This window comes from Ctenocephalides felis, unplaced genomic scaffold (genome assembly GCF_003426905.1).
Source record: "Ctenocephalides felis isolate EL2017-DRISC unplaced genomic scaffold, ASM342690v1 CF-g0.4_SCAFFOLD_01170, whole genome shotgun sequence".
Classification (NCBI taxonomy): domain Eukaryota; kingdom Metazoa; phylum Arthropoda; class Insecta; order Siphonaptera; family Pulicidae; genus Ctenocephalides; species Ctenocephalides felis.
In genome coordinates this window covers 86,833,224-86,844,769 of record NW_020537324.1, presented here as the reverse complement: position 1 = coordinate 86,844,769, position 11,546 = coordinate 86,833,224, and the positions used below count along the sequence as shown (strand labels likewise).

Sequence of the window (11,546 nt, the reverse complement as noted above, 5' to 3'; positions counted from 1 at the left end):
TTAAATTAGTTGTCGTAGGGCCGTAATATTTTAGTATGTTCTATAAGACAATGATATCTATTGTGAAAAAAAGTTTTAAAAAATCGGCATTTTCTCAACAGTTAATTACAAGAAAACGACTCGGTTGATTTTTACCTAAAACTAAACAGTATCGTTCTCAACTAATATCTTTTGATCAGTTTTTGACTTTTTAAAATCGATTCAGAATTGTAAGCTAAAACGTACACAAAATTTTCTCACTTCTTTGCAAATTACAAGGAAACAGCTCGGCCGATCGCAAAACTGTCAAAAAATTACCCTCATCGAGATACATCAAATGGCTTTTAAATTTCTGAAATCGGTCCAGCCGTTTTTGAGAAAACGTCGATGTACTGCAAAAAATCTGTTCACACACACACATATTTTTTTTCAAATTCGGTCTCATTGGATTCAGAATGGCTTGAAGCGTCGAAAAACATAAAATAAGCGAATCGGATTTTTTGATGAAAACATAAACTTTAACTCCTTCGGCAAGTTAAAAAAAATAATAACGTAATAAAATATGTTATGTTAAAAATTATTATAAATAAATGAAAATAGTATATAACAATAACAAATCTTAATTTAAACATTTTTTCACGTGATATTTGTCATTTTCGAAAATATCATACTTGAAAGGACCAAACACCAAAGTTTTGAAAAAATAGTATTATATATTTATTTGAAAAACTAACTGAATTCAATTCGACAAAAATTCACGAAATATCAAGTGGGAGAGGGAGGAGTATAGTAAGATATCACGTGTATTTATTTTTTACCTGATTTTTTTTTTAATTCCAAACATTTTTCGTGACTAAAAATTTGGTGGGGAAGGGGAGGGTGATTATTAATATCACCACGTATTACCAAGGGGAAGTGGGGGGTCCGAAAATCTTTAAAAAATCGATCACGTGATTAATGGACGACCAATTAGAAATAGACATCGATTTCTCAGTACCCTTATTTATAAAAATCAACCAAACATCCTTCAGGGAGTAATTTCGGTATCGATTATGTATTATCGGTGCAACAATTGTTTCCTTCTCCCAAAGTATCATTTTACCATCAATTTCGCATACGTTTCGGTATCGATTCCTCAGTGAAATTCGTAAAATAAGCGCCTCGTCCTCGTCCAGTTTTCATTGTCGCTGCGTCTCCTCGACTACCGATAGCGACGTTCGGAGCAACTCTTGCAGAAAATTGTATTACTTTCCAGAAGGATAATGGTATTTTTTAGTAAAGAAAATATAGAAGAAGAATAAGTAGAGATCTGTGAGGTTCCGCGGATAAGAGACCACCGGGTTTGTTGGGAATTGAAAGTTTAAATTCGGACACGCGGTTTAGCGACACATTGACATCGGGTAAATGACAATGATGTTCTTTTCTGTTTTACTTGAACACATAAGTATTTATTACTTCTTTTAAAATGTGAAATTATAGAGAAATTGACTATTCTACAATCCTGATTAAATGCGCCAACTTTTGATAATACTTGCCAACACTCTTTAGTACATTTTTTTAAAGAAGAGCCTCTCAAAGTCGACAGATTTTAAATAATTGAAATTTGCAGTTCAAAAATAGTCCTAATTCTTCAAAACTTGGGGTAATTATGTCATTATTTTTGACTATGTTCTTAAAAATATTATTCACGGTTTCAGTTGCAAAGTTTGAATGAACAAAAGTGTAATTAACCACAGTAACCGAAAAATAGTCACAATTTCACCAAAGCTCTAGGTTGCACTTGTAAGCTTATAATTTCCAAACAATATATATATATATATATATATATACATACATATATATATATATGTATAGTTAATTTGAAATCAAAAATTGTGTTGTTGAGTAGAATTTGAATAAAAATTGAGAAAAATAGGGTAACAGAGTTCGAATAAGCTGAATTGTATTAGGAGTCAGTAGAGAATTAATGGAACTGAGCTGAAATTGAAAGAAAAATGAAGAAAAAAATGGAATGAAGCTAGAAGTTAAATTGAATTAAGAATTTGAAAAAAAAGCAAGAATTGAAGAAATTGAGAAAAAGAAAAATAAGAAGAATATAGAATAGGATACATATATATAGATTGAAAATGATAAATAAAAACGTTGTAGGTGGTTAAAGACTCAGAGTAAGTAAGTAAAAAAAAAACAACGCGAGATATTTTTTTTACTTAACGTTGGGTTTTGGGATACCAGGTGATATCCTTTTAAATTTTCGAAATTTGAAAAGAAGACACTCAATCATCTTAAACTTTAAAGATTTCCATCAACACTTTGACAATAGAAATTTTAAATCCTACTTTTAGAATTTCTGATAATAAAATGATGATTAACCCAAAAATTTATACACGATAACTACTCAGTGCTTCAGAATTTGAGAAATTTTTTTAATTTTGAATATGTCACAATCTATTTCTTTCCTCTATTTTTTCCAAACCAAAAAGTTTTAATTTTTGTAAGTATCTACAAAATCAAAAAACTTCACTACTATTTTTTTGTTTATGCCAATAACTTGAAAAAAATATTTATCTAAATATAATAAGAGTTTTGTATGATGGATCTCGTATATGTTGCGAATTTTACGATTTTTTGTCACTTATTAGTTTTTGTTTATAATTTTTGTGGATGTAATTTTACTATTAGTTGGCTATGTTGAATAATAACGTACATGTAGTTCAATTCAATGCATTATGATTTTCTTTAATGCAATTTTTTTTTTAAAAAACCAATTAATGAAATAATATATAGGGCTAACAATAGAAACAAACAAATCATTTTGTTTGTCATAGAATGAAGATTTTTTAATATTTATTATTTCTATAATTTTTAATAAATTGAATTAACGTAATTTAGAAATATATATATATATATATATATATATATATATCAAACTCACATATACAAAGTATATGTAAGTAAGTAGTCTTCTTTGTAAAGGTTTCCTAAAAACGAAATTTTATCTTAAAGCTCTGATCTTTAAGGTTCGGGATTTTGTACATACATACATATCTGTATGTATATATATACATGTATATATATATATATATATATATATATATATATATATATAAATGTATATATGTATATACATATGTTTGTATAAAGGGGAAATGCGTAATGTTATGCATAGAAAATGTGATGATATGCATTATGTGCTTTGCATATATATGTATGAAAATATTTTTACATGTAATATGATATATATATATATATATATCGATTAATGTTTAGTAATCCATCCTATATTGTAAAAAAAATTAAATAACCTTTATCAAATTACAATAAGAACTCTTCAGTATAAATAGATTTATTTGTCAGCTAATTTAAAGAGCTAAAGATTTATATAAATAGTAGATGATTCAGTATATAAAGATTTTTTGTCAGCTAATTCGTAACTTTTTCAATAAAAATGTAATTGTATAAAGATTTATGTAAACATTAGATGATACTGCAATAAATATATATTCTTTTTATTTTCATAATATATGAAATTATATAAATATTCATGAAATTCTAGATTTATTTTGACTCGACTTATCTTCCAGTGGCAATTATAAACAAACGCTTAAACAATATACATTTTAAATATATGTTTTAAATAGACTAAAATAAATAATCAGAAATGATTATTTCACTCTTGACTTTCTTTCTTTGTATATTTTTAAAATCTATTTAAACAAATAATGGTTAAAAGTTTGTTTTCGAAACTAAAATAGTTTGAAATGAGTGATTGAATACGATTGTGTTTTGATTTGAAAAACATTTATACAAAAAGTTAGAATTGTTTTTTTTTAAATCAATTCCTAGATATTTTATCAAACTTATCTTAAGATAAGCAAGATTAAATTAGCAAAAACGATCCGGGCCTATTGTATTATTTAGTACCCGAACATATGTAGTTATTAAAATCAATTCCTAAAAAATTCATTATATTTCACAAAAGCTTTATAAATATTTTTACTTTTACCTTACTTTATGTATATTTTAATAATATTTAATAAATACATATTATACTAAATTTTGTTTTCGATACTTAAATTGTTGATGGAAAGTAAACAGTTCCAAAATGTCACAAACAAATAAATACTCAGTCTCAAAACACTTGAATATAATAATTAATCTAAATGAGAAAATAATGAAATGAAAATAACTAGAAAATAAATAAAAATTAGCGGACTGTAATATAAATTATACATTTACAAATGCAAATTATACAATTTTAAATGACTTTTTGATTTCATCATTTATATTTTATATTTTATGCTGCTATTTATAATTTTATTATTTATATTACAATCTACTAAATTTTAGTGATTCTTTACTAAATTAGTTTTGCTTTTTTATCTTCTATTCAGTAATAATCTGTTTTTTAAAATGAACATAGAAGATAAAATGCACATAGTTCCGTAACGTTGTCAATAAATATTATTATTTAAAAAAAACTTTATGTCTATATTTTAATAATATCATTTTAAAAAATCTTACCTTATAAGTGCCCAAATTTTTAACAGAACACGCCAATTTAACATTTCTTCCAGCCGGAACAGTTATATTTTCAATAACGTCTGTGAATTCAGGATCTTCCACCACAGCTGTAAAAAAACAAAAAAGGATTAAAATAAATAATAAACTAGTGGGGTGGGTGGCATCGTGCCTTAAGGCAAATTGCTGGAACTTCCCGTACCGTAACGAAACGTTCGAGGAATATTGAATGTTTTCAAATAGATTATTATAAATATTGTATTATTGTCTAATATTTATAATAATTATATAAACTGAATTGCAGAGTTGAAATTATTTGTTTAAAGTATATTAGAACTATAGTCAGAATTAAAAATAAAATCTGAATTATTTTCGATATACAAAAAATTAAAAAAAAAAAAAAAAAAAAAAAAAAAAAAAATGGTACAAAATTTTTTTTTCCAAAATTAATTATTTTGTTAAGACAAGCAGAAAGTTCTTTGAATCAATTGAATCGGACGCTTAGTTCTCTCAAAAACTGCCATTTTTGTACATTTAGCTCTGTATCTCCGAAATGGCTGGGCCTGCCTTTGCGAAAAACTAATAACCCTTTCTCCCAATCATTACTAATGGATTGTTTTTTAGATCATTCAAATCGGATGCTCCGTTCTCTCAAAAACTCGATTTCTATTTTCTGCACTCTTTGCTCCTTATCTCCGTAACTGCTGGACCTGTCTTTGCCAAAAACTAATCAGCTCTTCTCCTTATTAATAGGAATCGAATGTTTTTTAAACCATTCAAATCGGTTGATCCGTACGCCCGAAAACGTGGACGAAAATTTGTATCCATACATACATACACACACACACACACACACACACACACACACACACATCCATTTTTTCTGAGGTATGCCAAAACGTTCAGAAACCTTCAAAACGTCGAGAAATGTAAAAATTTTCAATTCCGATTTTCGGCCCATTACAATAACTTACCCTACGGGAAGTTAATAAATATTTTGACAAAAATTAAAAAAAAACAATTATAATAGGTAAATCGGAAATTATACCCACAAGTTACAAATTTTATGCAAAAGTAGAATGAAACAATTAAGTTGCATTCTCAGCACGAATTACTTTGAATCCTTAAAAATTTAGGTAAATTTAAAATTCTTAAAATTTAGGAGCTCGCACATAATTCAAATCATATTTTTATTACTCTAAAGTACAATATAATAAATTATTTAAAAAAACTATATCATTAATAATATTCTTACTGTTATAAGTAAACCCACAAATAAATTTGTATCAAGTTCGTTAGGGTTTTGCTATGGAATTATTTAAATTCCCGAACTTTTATTTGAAAATGATGTTTTAATTTCAGATGTCTTATTCTTCATCAGAATCTTTCCATCATACAATAACTGATGCTTTATGAAAAAACAACAACAAAAAAATGCTTTCTTCTACTCCTGCATTTTTTTTATCCAACTTCCAAATGATGTTTTGCTCTTTCATCTAAGTCTGCTCATTTGTCAAATTGAAAATCTCTACAAAATCTTGTCTTACAGTTTGGTCTCAATACACGGTTTGAGAGTCCTTTACCCAAAAACCCCAAAATAAAACCATATGCTCCTCAATCTACAGCCTCCTCCTACTCCTCCTGCTCCTTCTGCTCCAAAAGAATGCACAGACGGCGAAATCTAAGATTCAGTACACGATTTCATCAGGCCATCTACAACCAAGTTGTACTTTTACTCCTCTCATCCCCATACTACTACTTTCATTTAATACTTTCTCCACAGAAAGTATTAAAGAAGACGACGACTTGTGTAAGTCGCGAGTCGACCCTTAATGGGAATCACCCCGAGATAAACATTACAGGGTGGGAATCGAAATTTTATTGAAGGGATAAGGGATGGAATTAGAAAATTGTGGATGAAATTAATAGTAATTTAAGTTATATGCACAAAATTTGTGGTTTTGCGGAATAGTTGGGATCATTGTGAGGAGGAAAATTGTATGTAATTGCACTTTGATGTGATAATTTTTGTTACTAAAATTTTGTTTGCAGTGACAGAAATGAGATAAGAGAAATTCTTACTGTTTTTTTGTCACGTGATAATTTCATCTATTTTTTTTTTAACTCGTTTTATTTAGCAATCAAAATACATAAAGATTCCTATGAGCTAAAATGACAATGTAAGAGCGATGCCTAAGAAGAGCTCCAATGAGATCTTCTCAGTTTAACAATTACTATAATAATATTATATTAGACCTAATCTAAGACTAAGTCTAAAGGCCATTGTCGTTTCAATCTCCTCGTACCATAAAGTTTAGTAATTTCAACTATATTATATATTTCATCTAAATATCTAAATTTCAATTTCGGTTGATTAAGTCAATTATTATATCTATCTAGAAGTTTTTGAAACTTGCCTTAGGGCACAATGCCACTTACAACTAGTTATCTTCCCTTAGGGTAAGTTATTGTAATCGCTCAAAAAACGAAATTGAAAATTTTTACATTTTTTCACGTTTTGAAGGTTTCTGAACATTTTGGCATATCTCAGAAAAATGGATGTGTGTGTATGTATGTGTGTGTGTGTGTATGTATGTAGGGTTACAATTTTTCATCCATGTTTTTGGGCGCACGGATCAACCGATTTGAATGGTTTAAAAAACATTCGATTCCTATTGATGAGGAGATGTGCTGAATAGTTTTTGGCAAAGGCAGGTCCAGCAGTTACGGAGATAAAGAGCAAAAAGTGCAGAAAATAGAAATCGAGTTTTTGAGAGAACGGAGTATCGGATTTGAATGATCTAAAAAACATTCCATTTGTAATGATTGGGAGATGTGCTGATTAGTTTTTGGCAAAGGCAGGTCCTGTTATTTCGAAGATACAGAGCTGAATGTGCAAAAAGTGGGAATTTTTGAGAGAACTAAGCTTCAGATTTATATGATTCAAAGAACTTTCTGCTTGTTTCTACAAAATAATTGCTTTTTTCTTATTTTTTTTTCAAAAAATATTTTTGTAATTTTGAATTGAAAAATTTAAAAAGTTACCCAGGCTAAGCACAGTCTAATCGCCACTCTGGTACAAATGTTTACTCGAATGCGTTTAACCTGTTTATGTTGAAAAATGTGAAAATGCCGCCAAGCTAAGTGCAGTCTAAGTGAAAATGTCGCACAGAATTATTTGCAAATGCAAATGTTTAGACTGTGACTAAACGGGAGCACTTTTTCAATTTTGTGTAAATTAGAGGCAACTATTTTTTTTTGAAATTGAATTCGAAATGAAATGACGATTGTTAATGTTCTGGAGATAAATTGATATATTTATGATTTGCATTTGATTTGCTCAGATATAACAAGATAGCAAAAAATAATGAAAGTTACAGTGTTTGTAATAATATATTTGAAAACGTTTAAAATTTCTCGAATATTTCATTACGGTACGGGAAATTCTAGCAATTTGCCTTAAGGCACGATGCCATACACACTAGTTAAATTTTAATTTGGTACGGAAAATTCCAGCAATTTGCCTCAAGGCAAAAAAAAGTATATCAAAACCATATCATTTTATTTTTAGACTTCTAAACAAAAGCTTTCAATCTTAGCAAAAATGGGAACCCAGAAAATCGATTCTAAATGTGTGACTAATTCAAGAATGTAAACTAGTGGGGTGGGTGGCATCGTGCCTTAAGGCAAATTGCTGGAACTTCCCGTACCGTAACGAAATGTTCGAGGAATACTGAATGTTTTCAAATAGATTAGTATAAATATTGTAACATTGTCTAATATTTATAAGAATTATATAAACTGAATTGCAAAGTTGAAATTATTTGTTTCAACAAAAAACTAAAAAAAAAAGAAAAAAAAAAAAAAATGGAACAAAAATTTTTTTTTCTAAAATCAATTATTTTGTTAAGACAAGCAGAAAGTTTTTTGAATCATTCAAATCGGACGCTTAGTTCTCTCAAAAACTGCCATTTTTTACATATTTAGCTCCGCATCTTCGAAATGGCTGGGCCTGCCTTTGCCAAAAACTAATAAACACTTCTCCCAATCATTACTAATTGAATGTTTTTTAGATCATTCAAATCGGATACTCCGTTCTCTCAAAAATTCGATTTCTATTTTCCGCACTCTTTGCTCCGTATCTCCGAAACGGCTGGACCTGCCCTTGCCAAAAACTAATCAGCTCTTTTCCCTATCAATAGGAATCGAATGTTTTTTGAACCATTCAAATCGGTTCATCCGTGCGCCCTAAAACGTGACTGGAAATTTGTATTCACACATACATACACACACACACACACATACACACACACACACACACACACACATCCATTTTTTCTGAGGTATGCCAAAATGTTCAGAAACCTTCAAAACGTCGAGAAATGTAAAAATTTTCAATTCCGATTTTCGGCCCATTACAATAACTTACCCTACGGGAAGTTAAAAACAGCACGGATTCAACTATTTTTTCCTATTTCTTCTATTTTTGAGAACCTCTATTATTTTTTTTCCTCGTCTAGAATTAAACGTTGTCGAAATACAATCGTTTCGAATGGCATCCCCTGGTAATGGAATAGAATAAGCAAAATCTTAATATTCAACCAAGAGAGAGGGTAGGGCAGGAAAATAAGGGATGAAGGAAAGAATTTCTGTCTATCTGTAAATCTCCATACAAATCCATACGATCGTATCTTTTGCTCTTTTCGGAATACTCATCTACTCTTTATATTAACATAACAACAATTTGATCGGAATCAATCTTATATCGATACATATCTAGAATTAATAGATATTGAAATAGAAATATATATGTATATATATATATATATATATATACATATATGTACAATATTATACCTTGAGTAGTGTAAAGAAAAGTAGACAGTTTGTCAAGCATTTGGGTGTATAAATTCATTAAAAATTCAAGTTTTTTCTAAATATTCAAAATATTTCATTTATTATATATCTAATATTATATGATATATTATTCTCGTATAATATGCAAATGATGTTTTCGAACAATTAGCAAGCAATGAGACGTTTGTTCACTTCTCTTGGCAAAGATAATATTTTCGCCTAAGAAGGTGAGCTCACGTTTCACTGAACAATTTCTCCTCAATCTATACTCGAAAGACGATGAAAATTATTATAATTTGTAATATATACATGGTAAAATATAGATGTAATGTAATATAAGAGTTTGTGTCAAAATACATCAAAAATCCAACGTCAAAAGTCGATGGTAACTCTAATGTGGTATACAAAATTTACATGTTGGGGTCACCAATTAGAAGTAGAACTCTTTGTTGTATATTTTATAATGCAACATTTTTGTTGAACTTAAATATGGTATATGTGTGTGTAGGGGTGTGTCTGTGTCTATGTCCATGTGTGTTTCATCCTGGGCAGTAACATTTATTTTATCCGAAGACACGTCCCAGTTGTTCTAGATTGGCGCCTCCTTTAGTTTAGCCGGGAACACGTTCGGTTCTTTCCCTTTTTTCTCCTTTTTATTTTTATTTAATAACAACTGCCACGCATTTTCGCCTCCTTAAGACTTTTGCACAGACTTCTTCTTTTCCACCTTGCTAACTTATGAAGGCAATGATGGCCAAAGATAGATCGAACCAGGTAATAGAAATACAAACTACGGAATTTACTTCCAAAATATTATATCACTTAATTTACATCTTGGATGTACCAGGTGAATCAGCACATCCTATTTAATTTTTTTTATTTTTTAAATAATTTCTTCTATTACCAAAATAAGGACTACATTTTTCCTCTTTTCCCCATTTGACTAATTTCAATTGCAAATTTCATTTTTACTCTAAATTTTGTATTTGGGATTTTTAATGGAACAATGCATCATGCACCTACCTTTTGTCTCCATATTTTAGACCAACTTCATCACTTACAATTTTATCAGCAAATTTTTTTTTTGGTGATTTTTCTGCATTTTGTCTGATAGTAAAAAATCATTAATTAACCTCATTAATTCTAATATTTATACTATGAACAAAAACAAGCCTATGGTATTAAATTATCTACATATATCTTTACACATTCTGACTTTCATTTTTCTATTTTACATTTTTTTTCATGATTTTAATCAAAGGTAATAATATGAATTACCTTTGTTTCTCAATTATTAATTCCATATAGATTTATTATTTTTATGAAATTATAACAAAAATTAATTATACTTTTTTTTGTCTAGGTCAGTCCAGTTTTATTTTTCCATTGATGAGGACATTTCTCTGGCTCCTATCCAGTTTGATTTTTTTACTAATTTTTTATATTAAAAGTCCAATTGGATATAAATTACACAATCTACTTCCAAGATATTATAGCACCTTGTTAGATCAGCACAGCCGATTTTATTCCTTTTTTCATGAAACTATTTCTTATATTTACCAACATATGATTCCATTCTCTCTTTTTTTACCACATGCATAAATTCACTTGCATTTTTTTTTACTTGCATTTTTCAACAATTTACAGGCCTGTGCTAAAGCATAAATTATCCACTCCATATTTTATACATTATTTATTTTTTTAAATTTTAATTATTATTAAAAATGTCGGTTTATCTTTACAATTTAGCTAGCAAATTTCATTTTTGACGACTTTAATTTTCTGCATTTTATTTGCACATATACCAAACATAAATTATCTAAAAAATTCTTTTTCCTATTTATTAATTTGCATTCTTTCCGAGTCGATATCATTTCTGTTCTTTTTTTTTATTTTCTTGGTCCAATCCAGTTTCCTTTTCTTTTACAAGATTTTTTTTTTGCATGACTTTAGACGTCCAGCATTTTATTTATTTGCTTTTGAGTCATATATTTTTATTTATGAATGATTTTATTTTAGTTTTTCGATTTATTTTGGATGTTGGCCTTCAATGCTTTGAGAGAGTTAAAGTATTCTGAACACGTGTTCACAATAATCATAACTTGGCTGTTGTTCTCAACAATATGATGGTTCACACTCATCCCTCATTTTATATATACATATATATATATATATAGATATATATATATATA

General features: G+C 28.5%; 1 protein-coding gene across 1 annotated transcript in view; it reads right to left on the bottom strand.

The window, feature by feature from the left end:
- LOC113367903 (protein CEPU-1-like) overlaps window positions 1-11,033 on the bottom strand; it is a gene marked incomplete in the record, with an annotated part of 199,406 nt that extends 188,373 nt beyond the window's left edge. Inside the window, 2 exon segments of the mRNA XM_026609477.1 lie at window positions 4,501-4,607; window positions 10,979-11,033. Coding sequence (XP_026465262.1) covers window positions 4,501-4,607; window positions 10,979-11,033 — 162 coding nt within the window.
- Window positions 11,034-11,546: the final 513 nt, after the last annotated feature.